Source organism: Danio rerio, chromosome 7 (assembly GCF_049306965.1).
Source record: "Danio rerio strain Tuebingen ecotype United States chromosome 7, GRCz12tu, whole genome shotgun sequence".
Classification (NCBI taxonomy): domain Eukaryota; kingdom Metazoa; phylum Chordata; class Actinopteri; order Cypriniformes; family Danionidae; genus Danio; species Danio rerio.
Genome location: NC_133182.1, coordinates 32,771,420 through 32,796,635, shown reverse-complemented (window position 1 = coordinate 32,796,635; position 25,216 = coordinate 32,771,420). Strand labels below are relative to the sequence as shown.

Here is a 25,216-nt window from a genome sequence, read left to right as displayed (position 1 = left end):
TCCTTAATAAATAATATCCATGGTGAGAGAAGGATCAGTATGAATTATTCAGATATCTTAGAGACACACTCACTTTCAAAAAAGGCATTACTAGATTATTACTAGATTAAAGCCTTCAGGCTTGTTGATTTTTTTTTTCTTCTTTTTTAAATATTGTTTGGTTGAAATTGAAATTCGTCATAGAAACATTACATGATGTAAACATTATAGCTTGTTGCGTGTCTTGTATTTGTTATATATTAAACGCCCTGCTGCTGAAATCCTTTGTCTTGATTTAAATTCTGTACATTATTCTTTTTCTGTATAATGGACAACATAGGCTCATTCTGAAATTGTAGCTCTATGTACATTTCTGGAGATCGCGATTTTTGTAGCCAGATGTATGTATGGCTGGATTTCATCTTTAAAATGAACGCTACGGCTATGATGCTGTTCCTTTTCGTGCTTACCAGCTGACCGCTTACCTACGTATGGACAGCTTTCCCACTGTTACCAATTTGTCCAGTAGCTCACCGTTCATCGACAGACTTGAAACACACAGAGTTGACCAGGACAACGGGGTTTGAATTCGGTGTTAGACTAAAACAGAAGCCAAAAAATAAAATAAACAAGTAAATAACAGGGTAAGAATGTGGTAAAATCTGAAAACGTGGTAAAAATCAGGCTGCTGCTAGGGCTTTTCTTTTTCTGGATTGCTGTTTAAAATTGTTAGTTTGGTTTAGGAAAGTTGGTGGGCGAGTCAATCTGTGCTTTTGAATACACTGTTGGTTGGGATTAGGGAAGGAGGAGGATGGGTCCGTCGATCAGTCAATTAGTCAGTCAGTCAGTCAGTCAGTCGACAGCGTCCCCTGGTGGATTTTTGCGAGAACAGCATGAGCGAATGACACTCACGAGAGAAATTTGAGATCTCCAAAAAAACGCACCTGCTGGGACGTATTTGGCACTCTCCAGAAATGTATATAGCGGTATGTTTTCAGAATGAGCCTGGGTTTATAAAGAAAGCCTAGTTTTACCATAGGTTAAAAAAAAAATAATCATGACTTTTTCTCTCCTAATTCTCAATTTTATTCATTCAATTTGGAGAACAAATTGTCTTTTTTTTCTTCATTTAAAGTGTAGAGTCAAGATATCCAACACAATCTCATAGCAATTCATAACTTTTTGATTTAGTGGCTAATACGTATTAATTCCTACAATCTCATTTGTACAGTTTAGTAGGATTTGCTCATCCCCCAATGGTGGTTGTATTTAGGGGCGATTTTTGCGAAATTTTCGCACGATTGAACTTGTACGAATTAGCCATTAAACTGACAAAACGTAAAAAAAGTTACATTTTTCTTGTAAGATCAGGCTAAGATATTGTACAAATCTGACCAGGAAATTTTAAGAGTTGTCTGATGTGGACTTAAAATTATGAAATGTGTCAATTATAAATGAATTTCTTACAACTTTAAGTTCAGGCCTATGTTTGGCACATTATTATTTCCACAACTACAATTTTATTTATTTTTGCCAATTCTGATGTTAAATCCTGTAATTCCCACACGTTTCTATTATAGAAACATTAAATTATAAGAACAAATCCTCATAATTGTAACTCTTTTACAATCTGTCTTCTATTCCTGGCTTCTGTGATGTTACTTGTAACTTGAAGTGACAAAAACACAATAGTGAGATAAAAAGTCACAATTATTTTTTTCTTTTTATCCCGAAACAGAAAAAAAGCTTCTGCATTGTGTAGACCTCATATAACTTTTGGTGACCACGTGTAACACTGAATTCTCTTAAAAGTCTTCAACCTCCAACTATATCTTGACTACTCAACATTCATTAGTGGCTGGAAGGTGCTGAGCTCTTGTGTAACTCTCGTTCATATCATGTTGTGCTCACAACAGCAATAAGGCTTCATGAGAAAATGACTTCCAACAAACATTTTCATAAACAAATTAGGTTGGTAATTCACATGCCATTTAGTTACAATAATTTCAATCAGATTCCCCCTAAAAAACAGCTACTGTACCACAGACAAGCCAACTGTTTACCTTCATAACAAAGAGTGAAAAGGCTCTCTTTGTATCCCCAGCCTAGTTTGCAGGACAGGCTCGTTGGAAATACAGGCTTCAGCCTACGTTTGAGTGTGATTTGTAGCTAAAATGAAAGCTACGGGGCAGTATCATCAGTTTCATTTCACACTAATCATATTTGCAGGGACAAACTATTGATAAAACTGATTCTTTCTGTGCAGTTCTTTGAACAGCACCAAATAAGCACACACAAAAAACTTGAAGGTGGTTTGTAATTAACTGACCTGTCTACCTCCAGATTGACAACTTTTCTGATGTAGTCAGGTTGCTTTGGTTTTGTACTTATTATGCAGAGCACACAGGTTCCAATACATTGGAAAAATAAGAACTGTTTGTAAAATTACGTGGTTGAATTTTTCTAATATGTTTGCTTTTAAAAGCACTATTGGTTGGGTTTAGGTCAGTGGTTCGCTTGGTGATCTGTACAACAAGTCCTGCCTTCTCATGGATATGTACAGGAAGGATGTTTACCTGAAACGTACAACAAAATGTCTCTGCAACTATCACATGGTCGCCCACCGAAGATAAGCAGGGCTGTCAGTACCTGAATGAGAGACCACATGGGAAAGCTAGGTTGCTGCCGGAAGTGGTGTTAGTAAGACTAGCAGGGGGTGCTTAACCTGCAGTCAGTGTGGGTCCTAACATCCCAGTATAGTGAAGTGGACTCTATACTGCTCAGTGAGCACTTTCTTACGGATGAGACGTTAAACTGGGGTCCTGACCCTCTGTGCTTGTTAAAAATCTCAGGATGTCATTTAAAACATCCAGAGTAGGGGTTTAACCCTGGCCAAATTTGTCACTGACCCTTGTCCATTATGGCCTCCTAACCATATAATAATTGGCTTTGTCACTCTGTCTCCTCTCCACCAAGTGTCCAGAAAAAGCAATACATGTAAGGAATTGTTATTATTGTTGTTATTATTATTCTAATGCTGGTTACACATGACAACATGATGAGATTTTGATGAGGTGTGAGGTTTGTTCAGAATGACCTATAAGTAATTTTTTTTCTCGAGCTGAGTGTTTTGGTTTCTGTTGTTGTCATCAATGATAACACTGCATTTTCTGAGCACCTGCAGTGCAGCGAGGAACTGTGAGCAGACATTTTACTGAGCGGTCTGTTTTTTATCTCGCAACACTTGAAAAAAACAGTGTCACTATTGAGCTAGCCAAGAAATCACAGTGGAGGGGCGAAACTATACCACAGCTCACACCACCACCACAACAATTTGTAATGGCAGCCGACTAAAAAAACCCCCGCCACAATTTAAAATAGAGATCACGTTTCTGTAACTAATCTACTAGGAAGAATGTCAGAGGTGCCCCAATCGCAAATGTAAAAAAATTCAACAGAGCGAAGATGCAAATAAGCTGGAGATTGTCAATAAATGAAACTATATGAACAATATATAAATGAAAAAATTAAATATCCAATCAGAAATCAAGCTGACAGAAGAATATCAAACTCTGTCATGGCACATCAAAGTAAAATATATTTGGACCGCACAGATAAAGGATCAGCTTGTCGATTTGTGGCAACAACACAAATGTTTATTTGTTTATTAGTCTCGAGAGATTTCGTGTTCACATTCGGGACTCTGGTTAAATATCTGTTGGTGTGTGTCGTGTGGTTTTTGTTACATCATGGCACAGCACACATTATTCAAGCAAAATGGTAAAGGATTTGGCTTGGTCTAGGACAGGGGTGGGCAATCTCGGTCCTAGAGGGCCAGTGTCCTGAACAGACCTCCCTATAGAGTTCAAGTGATCTTGAAGACACTGATTAGTTTGTTCAGGTGTGTTTGACTAGTGTTGGAACAAAACTCTGCAGGGACACCGGCCCTTGAGGATCAAGTTTGCCCATCCCTGTTCTAGGATGATCTAGGATATTTTTTGTCCCTGTGTTTGTGGTCTCTAACATCTTAACAATCTTATAAGATGTTTAAATATTTCAGTGTGTATCCAGCATAAGTAACGTATTTTAGATTTGCAAAAATGCTCTAGTGGATTTGTCATCTGAAATATACACTGACGGTACTCAGAGTAACGTATTCACAAAAATATAGGCTGAGGCGGGTATTTCCAATGAGTCTGTGCTGATAATTTCATACAAATGCAGACCAGAAATCTAGACAAAATCAAACTTTTTGTACGCATACAGACTCTTTGAGGCTTTCGCAAATGTGCTTCAGAAATACTCTCACCTCTCCTTTCTTGATTTCAGGCTTACAGTCCTCCAGCTTGAAGAAAAACCTGTGCATTTATTTGTCCTCTTGAAAAGATGTTTGTGCAGTTGTGAGATCTTTGAAAAGAGAGCACCATTTTATTACAAATCTTCTTGTAGACAGGAGAAGACCATCACCTCTGGTTTGCTTCTCATGTCATGAAGCGGAGAAGTGAAAATTGGGCTTTTTTTGTGCCACAAAGAACCAGAGTGAGACACGTGAGAGAGTGGAAGATGCTCGGTGGTCTGTGCGTGTGGATCCATTTGCTCCTCTGGACTCTGTTCAGAACACTTATAGACTTCTGAACAAATGGACAGCGTACACAAGTCATATGAAAACGGACAGAGGGACGATCCAGTCAATATACTGCATGATGAGGATGAACAGGACAAACATTTCGTCCTAATGCAGACTTTCAGAAAAGTTGCTCCAGGAAGTGTCTGGTCACACAGTCCCGTTTTCGTGCCTGGACTTGTGGACTGTGGTGCGGGCCAGCGGGCTGCTTAAAGAAGGAGCCAGTGTGCATAAGAAACCGGCCAGCAGGGTGAGGCCCAGCCCACCCCAGGCACAGAACATGGACCAGCCGTAGCCGTGACTGATGTCCTCTGGAAGGCCGTACAGGTAGCGCGGGTAACGCGACAGCTCGAAGTTGATGCCGGCCACACACGTGCAGAGGGAGATAATACAGCAGGTTCCTGTCAGAGGGCACATTTTAGGATTAGGGATGAGCAATATTTTCAAATATTTGATATGATAATGATATATATTTTTAATATAATTTAATTAAAGGGCACCTATTTTACCTCTTTTTCAAGATTTAAGAAAAGTCTTTTGTTTCTCCAGAATGTGTCTGTAAAGTTTCAGTTCAAAACATCAGATTATTGATTATACCTATATTAGAATGTTCTGCTTTGAACACAATGTAGCTGTTTTTGTTGGCTGTGCCTTTAATGCTACTTGTTCCCGCCCATCATTCCCATGTGCCTGTCAGAGTGTGTTTCAATCCCCGGCTGCGTTAGATAAACAGCACAGTGACAGACATGAAGGAAGCAGATCTCACACAGCGTTTGTAAGAAATACTACAGTAAGAACCTTCCCAAGGATTATTTAATGCATTTGTTGTGGAGTTAATTCAAGCCTTTCTGCAACAATGAGTCACAAACAATGTCTTTACAAAGTTCACTTACACACACACCGCCTGTGTTTACTTTGCACTGTTTTTGCATGACAAATGTGACGAGATACATGTTAATATCCACTGCTGTATGGATATCCGTTATGTTAATATACAAAATAAACCTGATTTAACGTCATCAAAGTGGGATTGAAGCATCTTCTTTTATAATTGTAGTGACATGCAGCTTTGGTGATAAAGACAGAAAAATCACTGTAATTCATTACAAACATGCGCTGTTTTAAAAACGTTTTAAACTTGTAAAGCTCATTCTTGATAAGTGAAGTTTCATAAACTAATTTCGAGAGGAGCATGTGATATGATTGTGCACCGCTGGCCACTCATCCGTAATCAGTAATAATCCAATCAGAATGATCCTAGCTTAGTATAAATGGATCACTTTCTCCCCATTGCACTATCTTCATTTTGGAAGAATCCCCCCTTCCACCCCATCTCCTCCTTTTTCTCCCCTTCTAAAGGGGGAGCGATCGAGACCTACCTGATCTCGGTTCTCCTGATATGCTTCTAGACCGGGCGGGAGCCCTGGGCTCAAATATCTCCGAGCTCAGGGTTCTCTCCCGGGACAGCATGCCAAACCTGCTATAAGTGCCAAGCATATCTAAGTGGGAACTCTTGAAATTCATTATATTGTTAAAATCACATTACCAACATAAAATGTGCACTTTTTTTGAGTTACAATCTAGTAAAGCAAGTTTAAAAGCATAGTTCACCGCAAAAGTTTCATTCTGTCATCATTTACTCTCCTTTGATTTGCGCCTAACCGGTTTAAGCTTTTTATTATTTATTTATTTATTTGTATACTGTTAAACACAAAATAAGACATTTAACTAGTAACCATTTACATCCATAGAAGGAAAAACAAATACTATGAAAGTAAGTGGTACCCATTTCCCAACATTTTTCAAAATATCTTCTTTAAATAATGTAAATGTTTTAAAAATATTTTTCATGAATTTTTATTATTGGATGAACTATGACAGACACTATCATACACTTTAAAAAAAATGCTGGCTTCCGCACAATTCCTTTCTGTTCTCCCAACACAAATTGATTAAACTAACTTAGTTGTTTGTACAAATTTGAGTGGATGGAACATAAAACAATTAATTTGTCCTCCCAAAAAACTCAAGAATTGTGTTGATTCAACTCATTTTAAATCAGTAGTTTGAACAAGCAGCAGAAAATCATTTTTTTAAGTGTTGCTTGCAAGATTATTTTACGACTATCGACTATTTTACGAACACTATAACAGTCTTATTTTAATAACACTTTAAAGTGGTGTTTAGGAAATGTATAATTGTAAATTTGTATCCTTTCCCCAACTAGCCTAACTCCTGCATTGAAAAAAGGCTGCATCTCTGTGACTGTGTAGGGCTACATGAGTGTCTTCCTCACAGTCATGTGACACAAAGCCACAGAACAACGTATGTCAAAAGCATTTTAGGACAATCATTAATCATAAACAGTGAAAACACTTGAAAACAATGCAGCCAAGCATTTGATCCTACTTTTAAGCCCTATTGTGTGTACAGTATAGTGTATATACACAATGATGTACTGCAATGGTCTCAAACTTAATTCCTGGAGGGCCGCAGCTCTGCAAAGTTTAGCTGCAGTCAGCTCTAACTCATACCTCCTTAATAGTCTCTAGTAGTCTTGAACACCTTGATTAGTTGTATCAGCTGTGTTTGATTAGGGTTGGAGCAACACTGTGCAGAGCTGCGGCCCTCCAAAAATCGAGTTTGAAAACCCATAATGGATTGTATGAGAAATCAGCCGCTAGATGGAGCCAAAGTTGAGTCATATTCAACACATTCTATCTTTCAAACAAACAAACAAACACACACACACACACACAGGGTGTCTCTTACCGCCCATGAGGAAGAGTAGTCCAGCTACATACTGCATGAGATCATGTTGCTGGCAGCATCCAAGAACGCCGATGATCCAGCCAAAGAGGATGATAGAGACAGCCATGCCCACAAAACCTGCTGTCATCCTGCGCAGATCTGCGTGCACAACACCAACATTAATGCCCTTTTACTGCCTCTCGGGTCTGATAAACATAAAGTGATTACTTTTATTACTGTTGTATGTTTACTTTTTTCATTTAGTTCATTCATCAAGAATAATTGATATAAGAATATTATAATCAATATAATAAAAAGTTAATAATGAAACATACTGCTAAATATTTGTCCCACTGTACATTTATATGCATCATTAATAAATCAATAATGATAAGTCTTATTGTTTTTATAAAAATATAAAATAAAAATATATATTATTTATTTATTTTTAATATATATTTTGTTTTCAAAGCACATACTTTAAGTCTCACCAGTCCCAGGTAATTATTGATTCTAAATAAGAAAATGGAAATAACACTCTATAATGTAGTATAAATATAGGAAAAATGAGAGCATAAATATAGTATTATTAAAGTTAATCTGCATATTATTCCTGATCATGAACAAAGTATTTAGACTTTTTTATGTAATACAATAATCAGTGGTAAAGTTACATTATATATATATATATATATATATATATATATATATATATATATATATATATATATATATATATATATATATATATATATATATATATATATATATAACAAAGTAAAAATAATACCAATAAAGCAATAGCAAAACCTTTCATTCAAGGTGCAAAACACCAGCCTAGATTTGCACAACTGTAAGCCCATTGTCAGCTTCACACTTTTTGCAAAACATTAATGACCCCGGAAAGCAAGTCACTTCATGTTCGATTTTTGTGTTTTTGGTAGAAAATTGTGAGTAGAGTTAGGGGAAAAAAAAGTCTTTTATGCAATTGAAAACTGAAATGAGTTCAAGGCTGAGAAATAGCTTCTGGTTTTGGAGATTTGCTGTGTAGTTTCACATTTGGAGTAAGAGGTTTCAGAAATTGTGACACGAAAAGATTTTGTGTGTAAGCAGTTGGAAAAAAACTGTAACACCCTTGTATACTTTTGACACTGATATTTATCACAATGTCATTTCCTTGCAATTTTAAAGCAAAGGCTTTTAAATGACCACACACACATATCAAACAACTGGTTAAACACAGCCACAGTGCGCACACACACACTGGTGCATAACTGTAGACACACAGATTGGATGTCAGCACTATATCATACACTATATTTGTCTCCTGTGCTGTATTTTTATTTATTTTTTATTCAAAGACTCATCATCTCAGATAAACAAAAGACAAATGCGCATGCACTATTCCTTACTGTAAATACAATCTCCTGTCCAACTATGTGGCTAATATATTTACAATACTTTCTTTCATACTCTGCACTGTAATAATTAGAAATCAAATAAATGAACAGTTTGAATAGCAGTCTTGCTATTATGTTCACCATAAATGTCCTCTCTGTCTATTACCTTGATGTGTACATGTAGGAACTAAAAGAAGTGCTTTAAGTTTTGAATATTTGTGTATGATGAATTTAAAATATAAAGGTTTTTGCAATTTAAGAAAAATGCTTTTAAGATGTTTTTTTTTTTCAATTTGAAAGCAACGCTTCATTTTTTTTTTTCAAAATGATTTGAGGCATTTTGCAGTTTGTGTGTGCTGTTCTTGGATTTTTGTGTACAGTTTTGGGGGAAAAGGGCAAAGTTTTGAAAATGTGTGCGAGCAGCTAAAAAAAACTGTATTAATTCCAACATTTACAAATGTATTATTAAAATCAAGTGTAAATATTGTTTAATAGACCTGAGGTAACACAAACTAATGAATAACATTTTTAAATCTGTTTTACATGTTAATGATGCTAACTTTAGCAAATTGTTAATGTCTGTTGACGTACTGTATGCACTAGCGTCAAGAAATCCCTGCTGTGAAGTGTACTAAATAATAAGCTGTCTTTAAATGTTCAAGTTGAAGTAGACTTTCTGTACTGATAATTTCAATGGAAACTATATTTAAATCACATCAAAAATTGTTGAAAAAATAAAGGTGCCATTGGTTACACTTTTTTTTACTATTATTCATATAGACATCATAATACATTTACCTTAGTATTCATTGATAAATTGCAAGTTTAATAAACAACATTTATTTGAACTATATACAGTGCTCAGCACATATAAGTAGACCCCTCACAAATCTCTTTTAAATTCATAATTTTAATAGGAAGCTATGCAATATTATATTTGTGCATATACAGTGCATTAGATTAGTCAGTACTAAAGCCAAATATGGAACTTATCTAACAAAATAACTGACGATAACTGTCCAAAAACTAGTACACCCACATTTGTTATAGAAAAATATTAAAGACAAATTTTAAAAAGAGGAAAATCAAGAGAAGCAAAACAATTGAACAATTTTGTTGAAATTTTGTAGGTTGTAATTTTGTTTTTGCTCAATTTTGCTTGAATTTACTTGTATTATCTTTTAATTTCTAAATATGTTTAATGGCTAAATGGATATGATTTAAATAAATATTAAATCACTAAATGGATAACTATATCACATCCATATCACTATAGAGTGTACTCAATTATGCTGAACACTGTATCAATAAATATCTATACCATCACTTATTTTCCCCTGCTCATATTTAGACTAGACATGTATGCTTTTATTCAGAAAGGATGCATAAGTGGCAGGCTACATAAAATGTTTGATTTTGGTAAAAAGATGAATCCTCTTTAAAGTAGCTAAAATCTCTGAAAGTGTGCATGTACTTCAACAATATAAGATATATCCAGCTATTCATTCTTCATCCCTTTTATCCAATACAAGCAAAAGTATCCTATTTGCCCAAAATATCATTACAACTGGGAATGACAAAGCATCTCCAAGGGAAAAATCTGCGTGTGCATATATCTTTACACAAACACCTCATGTTTACAAGCACATCACACACACAACCGCTTATGGCTCAAACCCCAAGGCACGATTTGAGTAAATGTGACACAAGTAAAGAAGCGTCTGTCAGACTCACGCAGCGCATGCCACTCATCCTGCCGGATGGTCTTGGTGATGTTGGCGGGGAGGTTTCGAGGCAGGATTGAAGAGGTGTAATGATACTTCACTGGGGTGCATCTCTGGATCAACCCTGTTTGAACAAAACAGTCAATCAAATATTGCACAAAAGCAGACTCATTAATGGCATTTCGACAGCGACTGTTTAGAGAAACAAAGTGCTTTAATCTCTTGATGAACAGCAGGTTTGTTGTGATCCTAAAATGCCCACAGAGACCCATGATGAGTGTATTCGCTATAATTAAATGATTTCCTGTTGAGCAATTACGCACATATGATGAAACGCATGGGGTCATAAATGTCACAGTTACCATTTTGATGTAACTGTCAAACTATCTAAGTGGGATTTATAGCATGGTCTGGCATACATGGCAACCTTTATAGGCATGTGTCATGGCATTTTTAAAGTGACATAAATTTGCATCCCAAATGACATACTGTACTATGTACTTGTTCACTCAACCATGTAGTGTATGAGTTTAGTGTAGTCCCAAATCACATACTTGAGTACTTTTCTGTGTGACTTTGTAGTATACATTTTGTAAGTAGAGCAATCAGGCAGGAAATTCTAAAAATAAGGAATGCATTTTAAATAATAAGATAATGTTTTAATTGATTAAAAGAAAAGTGTAATGGTGAACACATCATGCACTCTTTGCTTGCAGTTTTGTTCACGTAGCAGAAGTGAAGGAGCTGAGGTTGGATTACTTTATTTATGTCGGATTGTGCGAGCAAGTGATTATTCTGCCTCCCAACGGTGAATGAGGTTGTTCTCGGACTGTGGCGGTGCTTTATTACATCAGTTGACATGTTTTGCAGTAGTTCTGAAATCAAATGGAGAGAGATATATGATGCAAAAGTCTAAATTTATTAGTTTATAAATTATGCATCAGGGTAAAATATTTTTTGAAGTAATAACATGCTGTTGAGCAAGAAGGAACCATGTAAAGGCTTTAATAATCGATGATCTGCTCCATCATCATAATTTGTGCCACTGGAGTTCATTTTAGTTGCAAAAAACTGCAACAAATTGCATAGTTATGTAATGCTTTGTACAAATCAGGACTGGGCAAAAACTACTAAAATAAAACAACACAGACAAATAAATAGTGAATTCATTATTAATTCTCAAAAGCTGTTAAACATTCTGTTGCCTTATAGATGTTAAGACAAGTGTTGGATCAAAATGCCGTTTATTAAGAGAATGGTCAGACAGGCAAGGCATTTCACAGTAACAGACAGAATACAAAGCGTAATCTGTATAACACAGGTGAGTGGTTAAACAGGCAGCAGGAATCTAAAAACCATCAACAATGCAAATGGTCTAAAACATGGGAGGAAACAAACAAGGAAAACCACTTTGTAATGCAGCAACAGCTAAACAAGACTCAGCAACAGATGTGTGAGTGAAAGTTGTATTTATAGTCAAAGTAATTAATGATAATGTCTTTCAGCTGTGTGTGTAATAAGGGTGAACTTGAAACCAGTGTGTGAATGCAGGGTGTGATGGGATATGTAGTTCGGTTGAGTGTTACAGGGAATGCTCTCCAGCAACCAGCAAGGGCAACACCGCTGACAATCACAACATCATATTTTCTATCTTCTGATAATTAAAAAGTAAACAAAAAGTTTATTAAAAAGATTATATGTGGTTTTAATTTCTTTTTATTAATTCACCATGTATAAATCAATGGTCACTGTTGATTTTTTGAAATACTGTATTTGTAGTTTGAGTATTTAATCAATAGGGATTGAATCAAATCAAGAATTCAACTAAATTGATATTTCAATAAATAATCAGCTACCATTTCCCAATAAGCCTGGACAACGAGCCCTAAAAACAAAATGAATTAATTTAAACTTAACATGGCTTAATGAACTTCTTAGTACTTAAAAATAACAGACCTGATAAAATATCCATTATTGGAAGTGAACTAAAACCCGTTATGGTGCCATTAAAGCAATAGTTCACCCAAGAATAAATAAATGCTGTCATAATTTACTCTCCCTCCACTTGTTCTAAACCTGTTTAAGTTTTTTTTTTTTTCTATTGAACATAATAGAAGATATTTTGAAGAAAGTAGAAAATCTATAGCTATTGATTTCCATAGTATTTTTCCCCTACAATTAGACGTCGATAGCTACTGGTTTGAATCATTCTTATGTTTGAATATTTGTCTTGAGCATGAACGAATGCTGAGTACATTTTTGGGTCAACTACACCATTAAACTAGAGTTACACACATTATCCCTAAAAATAAACAAATAAGTGAATTACAACTTTAGACTTCACATTTTACAACAGTTAACATTTAGTATGACTCATTGTGTGAAGGCTGTTGGCAAGAAACAATAACAAAGTCGTGCCAAAAATAATGTGAATTTATTACAGAAAAGCAAGAAATGCAAATAGCAAGAATTATATAAAATGTAAAATATAATAACATATTTGGTAAAATGATGCAAAAAATCATTTACACCACAAACCAAACCAAACAAATGTATACATTCAAGGGAATTAGAAACTCTGCCAAAAAAAGAAAGTAATATACCAAAAACAAAACTTTGAACTGCCTAAAAAGAAAATTAAAGAACGAAAAGCATGCAACAAATGGTAATTCATAAACAGCAGTATGTCTATATTATTTTTTCATTTAAAAAACCTCAGATAGAGACAAGCATATTGTATGGTTTTAATACTTTTAGATAATAATTTTTCATATTTTTTTCAAAACTTTTTTATTTTAAAAATAAAAATAATCAGGATGAAATGACTATCTGCTGCATGTTTTTCTTGGTAATTGATCTATATATTTATTGGGTGAACGAGCATGACCCTTACATTACTGTGAATGGAATAAGTGAGAGTGTGCTGTGTGTCAGACGAGCCGTTGTGTGTTATTCTTGCTGATTGCCTTCCGCACCAATGAGACTTTAATGAATCCTTACAGGCGATTGTAAACCTGACAATAATTAACTTGCACTTTATAAAACCGTCTGCTGTCATTAATATTCATAAGGTTTCCTTCTTCTTGCCACATTCAAGTCTTTATCAGACAAACCTCAAATGTAAATCAATTAGCATGATATGTTAATAATTTTAGTTTGCTGCATTATTCATAAAGGATACATTTCAATTGTAACAGGCTACACTGGGTTTTTCAAGGTACAGTTTGTGTTCTTCTCACCCACATCAACATTATTTTTAGATTTCATCCAGCTGATGATTTGGTCTGGGATTGATTTGCATAAATCAGTGCAGGCATTCATGTTCTATTCATAAGTGCTGCAGCGCGCGTGGTTTGCTTTGACACACTTCCAGTTGTTAGACTAGGTGATGGTGATGCAAGACATGGAGTTGTTTTCTGTGCTGGGATTCATATATTTCTCTTTATGCTTTAGCTGTGTATGTGCATGTTTTTTTGTAGACAAGGAAACTTCAATAGTCTGCCTGAAACATTTATTTTACTCTACTATACTGTTTTGCCTTATTTTTGAATTTTCCATTTATTGTTATTTGCAATGTAAAAACTTATTTGATGACTTTTTTAAATCTCATATTCTGAAGTTAAATAGACTTCGGGGCACAGAAGAATGTGTAAGCCACACATGTTTCCAATAAAATTACAAAAATCATAGTTTTTTACATAACTTTATGACACAGTTTTTTGTGTGTGTGTGTGTGTGTGTGTGTGTGTGTGTGTGTGTGTGTGTGTGTGTGTGTGTGTGTGTGTGTGTGTGTGTGTGTGTGTGTGTGTGTGTGTGTGTGAAACAAAAGTTTTATGTTACTTTAACCTATTTTAATAAGTTAATCAGGCAATGTTCAGTTACACTGCATTTTTAAGCTATACAAGCTTTAACAATATGTTTTGTCAGTTTGACTGATTTAAGTTGAGATTACTAGAAAAGTTCACTTGATTCAACTAAAACATTTAAGGCAGCAACATTTTTTTACAGTGAACTTTAGAGTGCAATGTTGCTGTTTGAGCAAAGCACAACATAAAGGTTCTGTATTAGCATTGATGCATCCATGAAGAGTCTTTAACATCCATGATGGAACACTTTAGTTTAAGTACCAATTCCCACTATTAAGTACAGGCTTATGTCTTATTAAGATAGTGGCTGTTATTACTATTTTTACTAGACTACAATTATAAACTATTATAAATATTATTAAGCAGCTAATTAGTATGTCACTTAGCTAAAAGCCTTGTTGTTTACTTTAAAATAAGGCTGGCAATAATATAATAAGGCAAAAATGCAATCTCGATAATTATTTTCCACATTAAACGATACATTTCAATATAAGTTGTTAATGATTCCTGATTGAAAACATTACCTCTAACAATGACTGAAGCCACAAAAATTAGATGGGGCATTAAATGTCATAACATTTTTGGCCGATAAATTTTCAGTGGCCAAAAATTTGAAACATCTCATGTCAGCACACTTTTAGATTCCCATTGTTGCACATTTTTGCTGTGTTATTGGCACTTAGATAAATATAGAGTAAAAAAGTCCAGAGCTTATCATTGTTATTGACATAAATTTTATCACAATTCGATATAATATTGTTTATCGGCCCAGCCCTATTTTAAAATAAGGTGTGATCAAGTTTTTTTTTATCCCCAAAAAGATTAGATTATTAAAATGCCACATAACATTTAAAATAATAAATCATAATGTTAGATGATGTATTAACTAACTGCAACGAATGGTGTAAGGAAAGGCAGATCCAAATTGAGTATTTGAAAACAAAAACAGAGCCAAAGAAAACACTAAAACCCCAGAACACAAACAACAAACCACAAACCCAGAGGTGAAACACAAGCTTAAATACCTAAAAAACAATGGGAGCAGACAAATCAAACACTATGAAAACAAAGGATGAAGCGTGAACAGGTAATGAAAGGGAACAGAGCAAACTAAAACCCACACCACAAGACAAGGGACAAAATTCATAACACTAACCTAAACTTAGTATGAACAGTGTATTTATTAACTATAGTTAACCAACATTTATTAATGGTTCCTTTAAGAACACTGAAAGGTTATTTCTTTGTGGAACCTGTGCTGTATGTAAGTTTTTGACTCTTCTAAATCTAAAATACCATAATATGTTTGCAGAATAAAAATGAAAAATGCTAACTGAAGATACCCGTTTATCTGAAAAAAACTATCCTAATGACAGTTATTTTCTATTGAAAATGTGTTTCCCTGTCGGAATATCTTTGTTTTGATCTCTATAACCTGCCCACTGCCAGTTTACCCAATTACATTTCAGCACCCTGGGTTGCCTTGGTGGAAAACATCATATTTAGTTTCAGACTTGATGGCGGCCTCAGTGTACGAGGCCGAAAACGCAACGTCTGTAGGTTAGCAGCTGCTTTTGAAATGAGATGCAGATTCAGATTTTTTTTTAAAATACACCTTAGGTGTAAAGTTCTAAAAATTCTATTTTTTACAAGTGTATTCTTTACAAGTGTGTTTTACAATTTTGTAAAAGTGTAAATATTACAAAAGTAAACATTAGCTGAGCAGGTTACATTGTAACTGTCCTAAAAATGCCACGCACATGATTCCAGCAACAAGCAATTTGCAGTTTGAAACATCTAAATACAACCACTCAGAAGCACAGAATAGTGAGCTACACTCCAATCAATGAAATGGTAAGGTTTAGATTCTAATTAACACATATTAGACCTCTTCAACAGTCACAGTTCAAACTATAACCTGAATTTATTTTGTTTTCAAGATCTGTATGGAATAAAAAAATGCACATTTCAAAGCACTTTAGGGGACTTTTAAATGTGAGGTGGAGAGAAAATTAATGTTTTGAAAACAAACAAACTCTCTATTCAGAACTAAAAATTAAACAAGTGATGGCACATTTAGTTTTAAGCTTGATATTTTTTACTTTAATGTTTATAGAAAATTATTTTATCAGAGACAAATCCAGACCAGGGCTCACAGATCTTACCAGACCAACCAAAAATGTAAACTGTAAAAAAAAAAAAAAAAAAAAAAAAAAAATATATATATATATATATATATATATATATATATATATATATATATATATATATATATATATATAGGATGATAAATCATCTGTTTACATTTCAATGACAATAAAGATTTTCTTCTGAAAGATTGCAGATGCAGATACCGGCTTTTGTAAACATCCGTCAAACCAGTTACTAAAACACATACAAACAAATTGGGTTTCATAGCCATTAAAATATGACCGCATCCTGCTGCATCAAAAAGCCGAGTTATGATGTGCTTTTTCCACCAACCAATGTGAGTCATAAACAACCATATGAACCACACATTCTCTGAATTGTCTGTCATCAGAAATATGATGGGTCAAAGGCTGAGATATTGTGGATTAGACAAAAAACAGAGAAGAGAAGAAAGAAAGGGGTGTGCTGCCATTTAATTACAGCTTTTACAGCATTGGGACAGTGCTAAATTCATTCTACAGTTCAGTTCTACAAAGACACAAAGGCACTATTGTGATTGTTGCTGTAGATATCTGTTGCAAAAAGATGAGCACAGACCTCATGTTTATCATATCTATGTGACACATATATTGTGACAGCTCGTTCTATGTCATAATCACAGACAGACACATCAAAGGCCAGGAATCTGTCACAAACACACTTTCAACTCTGAAGGAAATACATAGATCGTCAAACTCACATGTGTGTTAACTAGGAAAAACATAAAAGAATATGTGATTTCTGACAGAAACTCTACAAAGACATTTCAAACTAATTGGTGAACTAAAGTTTTAGCAAAAGACAACAGGATAGAGGATAGATGAAAAAGGATAGATTTGTTTTGATATTCAAAATGACACAGCTCATTTTTGTTGTTTTTGTGTTGAATTTGAAAATTATTCACTGACATTTGACCTTTAAAAGATTTTAATATGTTTAAAGCATTTGGATGAGAGGACAAATGGTGGGTTTATCCTAAGCCGTTCCAGCTCTAAAAGGATCATTTACAGTTTTTTTTAGCATTAGGAAAAGTAAATCTATTTTGTATGTTTATCACTGACATTCAGTAGGTACAATGTGCTGCCTGCTGCATCTAAACACAGATGTTATTATGCTGATAATGAAGGGTTATTGCACTGCACACTGTAAAATAAATAAATAAATTAATACATTTGTGTATAATTTGATGGCATTAAATGGCAGCTTGTGGTTGCCAGTATTTTGTTGTTAAAATACGATTGAAACCTTAAAGAAACTGCTAACTGTTGTGGTAATCTACTGTATTTCATTAATTTACAGTTTTATACACCAATGTTTTAAAGTAGGGCTGCACAATTCATCGATGTGCACACCCACAATAGACACACCGCAGGGTCTGCAATGCTGAGTTGGGATTGTATAGTTTAGCATAATATGTACAGTTGAAGTCAGAATTATTAGTCCCCCTTTGAATTTTTTTTTCTTTTTTAAATATTTCCCAAATTATGTTTAATAGAGCAAGGAAATTTTCACAGTATGTCTGAAAGTATTTTTTCTTTTGGAGAAAGTCTTATTTGTTTTATTTTAGCAAGAATAAAAGCAGTTTTTAAGTTTTTAAACAACATTATAAGGTCAAAATTATTAGCCCCTTTAAGCTAATTTGTTTTGATAGTCTACAGAACAAACCATCATTATACAATAACTTTTTAAGCACTAAGAGCATTCAAACACAATATTAAATCTAACTTAAACAGTAAAACCTTTGCAATGTTATTTTAAGTTTTTTCTGTACCTGAATATGATTTGACTAGACCCTGAAAACCATTAAGCACTGTTTTTATTTTACTCTTATATTTGCATATTACATTTCATGCATGATTTGTTCCCCTGCAAAATCATGCCAATCGATTGAAAATTTATACATTGTTTCCAAATGGGGCTATTCAATTAATCTGGTGACATCACGTTTATATCGCAATATATTTTGCAGAAATACAAAATATCCCAATGTTTAATTTTTCTAATATCGTGCAGCCCTTTTTGAGCTACGAACATCTACTCATCATACACAGACAAAAAAATACATGCATGAACCAATGTTGATATCAAACAACTTTTCCCACAAGCAGAGGCACATGCCAATATATGTAAGGTGCAGTTTGAGTCCCACTAGGGCTACACAATATATCGAAAAGTTATAATCACGATAATGGTAATGCAATATTCATATTGCAGAGAGTTTCCTTTAGGGATGCACTGAAATGAAAATTCTACCAAGTGAACGCTCTTCTACTGTTGGCTAGAGACAAAATTAGGTGAGAAGCTGAAATTAAAATGAAAACTGCCAATATATAACCTGAATATCTGCCCAAATTTTCATTGATTCGCAGTGTCAAAATATTTGCACATTGACAACATTTTCGATCAGAAAAACAGACATTATTATCTGTTTATGTAAGTATGATCGACAGAGACATCTAAATACAGCCAGAAGCTGAAATTGTAAGATTTATAATTATTATTAATACATATTGAACATCCTCAACATTATTAAAAGTAAATGGTAAGTGACTGATATTTATCGGTTTGTACTGAGTCACATTTAAAATGATCACCTACACTTATGTTTTTTTTCAGGTCTGAGGTAATCTTTCTGCTGTTGCTTTCAGTGTGGCAATAAATGTCATGTAAAATGATATTCAAATTCGTATTTGTAGCATTTAACACGGAATAAAGCACATGATCAATTTTGTGAGAAATAGAAAAATGTCTAAAACATTTCTAAAATAGAAATGTCAGGTGATTGTCATAGATATATACACTAGATATCGAATACGGACCCTGAGCATGCGTCCATACCACCGCCACATTTGTACAGTTCTCCCAGGACATATGTCGTTCAAACGCACTAGTCATGACTAAAGCCAATGTGAAGATGCTGGACTTTTGCACTGTGTACAGGTTTAGTAAGGAACAAAAAAAGAAAACAAAGCAAGGCATCACATTTCAAGTTTTTGTATGTTTCTTTTGTGCTATTATTGATGATAATACAGTCTCTTACTGCATTGACTATAAGGCAAAGTAGCACCAACTTGCACTACAGTCTTATGCTAGTTGTGTTGAAAAAAAATCAGCAAACATGTAAATGAAATATGAAAGCAAGACGCTGCACTGCCAGAAACTTGTATTATTGACGGCTAAATAAAGTAACGGCTAGTTTATGAAATAACTTATAAGGGTGCCTGATAATAACAGTGCCTGCCAATTACAGTGCCTGCCAATACAATTTAGATCAGGAAGGTGGATTTGCACATTGAGACACAGGGATCTCGATGGTGCACGAGTCTTCCATACCAGTGATTCATTCACAAAGAAAATGCTCCCTCCATTAGAATGAGAAGTGAAAGCAGGAGAGGGGGTGTGTTTCAGGACATGGATTATATCAAATTTAACAGGGAGGGAGGATAATATACATCTCCATGCATACAAACACATACTCTTTGTCAGCAATGCCCATGTGCTTACTTTTCCATCAAATGAAAAGTAATGTTAAATTATCATTTTCATGATTTAAAAAAACAAATTGCACACTGACCATGGGGAAAACTCCTAATGATAGATATATGTATAAATGTTTACATATCTATGGCTCCAGATGAGCAGTCCTACACTGCACCCTGGTTCCACATTCATTTCAAAGGAGTACTACACTGTACTCAGGGCTGGAGCAAGCTGAACTGCCGCTCTAGGCAAAGGACGATCAAGCCGCCCTCAACCCGAAAGTGAAAAGAGGTGCCTAGGTTGCCTCTATGGACGGGCCGGCCCTGCCTGTACTAAAATGGCAGCTCTTTTGATGCATTCCTTCCAATAGACAACAACAGGGTAGCCGACATCTACTGTAAATATGTATGGGTGACTGTTAAGACAAAAAAACTTTTAAATGTTTTGTAAAATTAAATTTTAAAAAATGATGTTTTAAAGATATCTATAATTTAGTGTGCTTCAAAACAGTGGCAAAGTATGCGTTAGAAAATATGAAACTGATATAAGCATGTAAAGCTTGTAGTTTGTCAATTCCGCCTAAATGGATCAACATTTTTTTCCATGTCACCTCATACTTCAGTTACTCATCTAATCTTCAGACCAATCAAATGCTCTCTAGTATGCCCCACCCCCTTCGAGACACTTTTTGAGCTAAGATTAGGTTAAACATCAAATAATGATACTAAAAAACACAAAAAAATCTAGAGCACATCACACCTGTATTGGTTTCTCTACACTGGTTACCGATCCAGAATAGAATTCAGTACAAAATACTGTTGTATGTTTTTAAATCCCTTCATGGCCTGGCCCCTGAGTATATTTCCGAGCTAATTAATATACACCAACCCATGAGATCTCTTCGCTCTAAGGATCAACTCTATTTGCAAGTTCTGTGATCAGGCTTGAAATGTTGAGGTGATAGAGCTTTTTCACTCGCAGCTCTAAGACTTCGGAACAATCTTCAACTCTCCATAAGAACATCCAAACTTTTGAGTCCTTTCAGAGGTCACTAAAAACACATTTATTTTCTTTAGCTTTTAATCAGATGTTGTAACAATAATAATATAAATATAATAATTCTTTACATTTATATATATTTATCTAGACACTCAAAGAGCTTTTACAGAATGGGGACAATCTCCTCATCCACCACCAGTGTGTAGCGCCCACCTGGATGACACAACAGACTGCTGGCCTTACTAACACCACTTGCCGCAGCAACCTAGCTTTCCCATGTGGTCTCCCATCCAGGTACTGACCAGACTGTAAGCTGTCAGTGGTTGTGAGTTTATGTACTTATGTAGGTTGGTTGAAAGTGCTCTAGAAAAAAATTTGTTGAGTTTATTTTAGTTTGACCATTACTTTATAAAAAAAGCTATTAAAAATAGCTTTTCTCTATGGAAATGTTGTATGGCAAGATATATCACTATGAAATAATCAACAACCATATTATGTATTTCTCCAGTATCTTGCAGCCCTTATTCACACAACCACTAAACACCATTGTGCTAACACACATAAAATGAACGCAATAAACGTCATTTATCAAAATTAGACGTAACATGAATCTATACTGTACATAACTGATGAGATAAAGCTAAAAAGAACCATAATAATGTCAAAACAAACACAAACAAACGTGCAAGGAATTTAAAGTCAATTTATGGTTATTCACTGTATATTTTAAAGACACTTACTAGCAGATTTTTACTATGGTATTTTAGTTGTTGTTTTACCTTTGAAATCACTGTCATTTTTACAGTGTAAACATGCTGCTATAAATGTATCTCTGGGTGTTGGCTCATGCAGTCTAGCTAGAGTGGCTGCACACCATCACTACTTCATCATTCATGACATCTACAGAGCCACTTAGGGTGACCTGGGAAAATCAATGAACAAATTATTGATGAAGATATGGTCAAGTGAGCAGCGCTCCTTCTCTTCGCAACCCAGCAGGAGAAATGGCTGCTGTAAAAGCTCACACTTAATATTTAAGGCCTGAACATAATCTTTATCTGAGACTATCAAATAGTAGAGAAGGCTGAAATAAGCCTCTTATTTATGAGATCAGTGTTCATATGATGAGAGGGAGACAAGTATAACAATTTTGCTTAAGTTTAATCTTCTTATGGATATTGTTATCTGACAAACTATAGGCTAGGCTTTCCTTAATGTATTGTCATCTGATTATGTCATAACGTGTCACTAATACTACATTTGCCACATGTGAACGGTGCATTTTTATGTTCTCTCATAAATGCTCCAAGTTTGTTTTGTTTCTAAATAAACTCAACCCGAGTATTCAGATTATATACGATTTGTATACATACAGTACATACGATATGTTTCAGTTCATACTGCACATGGCTTTGCTGTTTATTTTGTTTCTGGATAAAGAATATAGCATTTGCTCTAAATGAAAATATAATTATGCGTATAAAACGTTATATTTGTTTTATTCTGTATTAGGGCTGCACAATATATCGTTTCAACATCGGTATTGCAATGTGCACATCTGCAATGTTGAGTCTGAATTATAGCTGACCAGGAGCCAAAGAACACATCTAGTTTGTAGCATCACTGCTAAGTTTACACAAAGGTCTTTTTCATTTCAATTTTTTTTTTTGAATGTTTGCAGGTGTAACAGATTGTATTTAATTATTTATACAATTCATGCAAAAAAAAAATCGTTTCTAGCCCAAATATCTACATTTCAAAATGAAAATAAGACTATTTTAATAACCACATTGGCAAACAATTTAGCATGCTTTGAGGAAAAAATCCTAATTTTAATTTATATATATATATATATATATATATATATATATATATATATATATATATATATATATATATATATATATGATTATTATTTTTTTTGCATTGTAAATATTTCATTTTTGTTCCATATTCCAATTATGTTGTGGATTTGTATTCATTTTGCAATATTTAATCGCTGAAAAATAAAATATATTGCAATATCAGATTTTTCCAACATTGTGCAGCCCTATTCTATTCAGCCCTATTATATTTCTTCCTAATCTAATTTAAAATAATAAATTTAGATACTAATGTAGATTTTAGATAATAAAACATGCTAACAAATAACTTGTGTAATAAGTGTTAAGAAAACAATATTCGGTGCAATAGCTGATTTTCAACCACAACAAACAAACAAACCTAACATACCATATCAAACCTAATAAATCCAGTTAAACAGATTTTTTTTCACAGCAGAATGTGTGTATATACGGGAAAAGAGGGTTAAATTACTGATAGAAAAATGGTTTACATCGCATGGCATAATTTCATCTAAAATAGCATAATTATTTTATTAAACTGTTGGACTTCTCTGTAAATTAGCATGATGCAACTAGCATGCATGTTGTCATGTTAAACACTCTTATTATTATCATTTGGTTGGTTTAAATCCCTTTAACTTGACGAATGGGGGTGACATGGTGGCTCAGTGGTTAGCACTGTCCCCTTTTAACAAGGTCACTGGTTCGAGTCCCAGCTGGGCTATTTGGCATTTCTGTGTGGAGTTTGCATGTTCGCATGGGTTTTCTCCGGGTGCTCCGGTTTACCCCACAGTCCAAACACATGCAATATTGGTGAATTAGATGAACTAGATAGCTGTAGTGTATGTGTGTGTGAATGAGTGTGTATGGGTGTTTTACAATACTGGGTTGCAGCTGGAAGAGCACCCTTAAAATATATGCTGGATAAGTTGGTGACTCATTCCGCTGTGAAGACCCTTGATTAATAAAGGGACTGAGCCTTGGCATCCTTATTTGTCATTGATAAACATACATAGGCTATGTATTTTAATTTTACACAAATTACAGTGCTTTAATCATAATTGAATTTTAACAATTATAATCTATCAGCATGTGTACTTTGTGCACAGCAATGTTAAAGCACATTTTCTTGGTAAACAAACACACCCTGTGCCTCTTTTACAGATGTGACAGGTAGATTCAATTCAGGACCTCGGATAGCGACAGAGATCAGATTCAGGCCTTCCACGTTTCCTCTTCTGTTTACATTGTTTAACATCACAACTCACCACATTGCTTTAGTAAAACACCTACACCTGCGAGAGCGGGTACAACAACATGAACAACCAAACCAAACACGAAAATTATCGTTGGATAAACGTGCACATCCTTTCCCTTGTAAACAAAACGGCCTGAAACGAGGCTCCAGCGGCAGACAACAAGGCAAGCACCTGAGCACAGAAGACAGCTCACCGTTCAAAATGAGATCCTCGGTCTGCAGGTCAAAGCCCTCGCGGTGGCACTTCCTCCACAGCCCGGAGATGGTGGAGTTGAACTGGCGGCTGCAGTGAGACTCCATCGCCGTGGCGGACGCCGGGATGTGCCGCTTCACGCGCGGTTCCGTCGCTTTCCTCTCGTAGCCCTTCGGTGGCATCTGGAGCGGCAAGTTGTGATTTGAGATGTAAATGTATCCGGGATCGTTACGCTTGTTTGCGTAGTTCTTACAGCGCTCTCGGTGCCGCCGAGCATCCGTCTCGTACCAGTAATCGGTGCAGATGGCCATAGCCAACAAGACCAGAGCGCAAAACGCCAAGAAAAGCCCCGCGCTGGTTAAAATCTTAATGGCGGCCATCTTCTCCTCTCGTTGGAGAGCCTAGAAAGACGCGCGGTCTTCCCTCGGCAGCCGTTGTGAAAGGCGAATGAAGAAAAACAAATAAACACACACACACCGATTTCTAGCTGCTCTCGGACGCGGGCATGACCAGGCGCGACTCCGGCTCAATGCGATCTATTGTTGCGGCTCGCGCGGGCAGATGTGCTGTTTTTCCACCATCTGTTTTGTTTTTGAGGGAGAGATGGGAAGAGGAGAGGAGAGGACCAGTGCTGAGCGAGTGCTGCTCGGTGTGAGTGCAATGCTCTCTCTATCCTCTTGGGCCTCGGAGAACTGAGAAGAGACCAATTAGGATGCTCAGGAACAGGAGGAGTGGAGATAAACATGAGAGGAGCGTTTATTGATTACAAACTCCAGAACAGCATCACAGTCGAGAGCAGATGCTCACATATTACTGCAGGAATATATACTGTATAAACTCGTCGATCTTTTACTCTAAACATGCTAAACCTTTAATTGCTTGGGATATTGTACTAAATAAATCTTCAG

The 25,216-nt window shown here is 35.2% G+C and overlaps 1 protein-coding gene across 2 annotated transcripts; it reads right to left on the bottom strand.

Moving 5' to 3' along the window:
* Window positions 1-1,113: 1,113 nt before the first annotated feature.
* Window positions 1,114-24,961, bottom strand: tmem276b (transmembrane protein 276b). Of its 2 annotated transcripts, XR_012383346.1 has the most exons (5): window positions 24,310-24,961; window positions 10,489-10,602; window positions 7,376-7,513; window positions 3,922-5,004; window positions 1,114-3,805 (listed from the first exon to the last, which is right to left on the bottom strand). XR_012383346.1 is itself a non-coding variant. In XM_682636.9 (4 exons), exons 1-4 carry the CDS (start codon window positions 24,686-24,688, stop codon window positions 4,754-4,756), a joined length of 882 nt encoding a protein of 293 aa, XP_687728.1. In that variant the 5' UTR covers window positions 24,689-24,961; the 3' UTR covers window positions 1,114-4,753. The 2 variants fall into 2 exon arrangements, 1 of the variants encoding a protein (XP_687728.1); XM_682636.9 differs by having other exon boundaries at window positions 1,114-5,004.
* Window positions 24,962-25,216: the final 255 nt, after the last annotated feature.

Coding starts and splice junctions, on each gene's coding strand:
- tmem276b (XM_682636.9), bottom strand. CDS start 24,688: ATGGCCGCCATTAAGATTTTAACCAGCGCGGGGCTTTTCTTGGCGTTT. Junction 10,603..24,309: donor CGAGGATCTCATTTTGAACG/GTGAGCTGTCTT, acceptor TTGTTCAAACAG/GGTTGATCCAGAGATGCACC. Junction 7,514..10,488: donor GGATGAGTGGCATGCGCTGC/GTGAGTCTGACA, acceptor TTGTGCACGCAG/ATCTGCGCAGGATGACAGCA.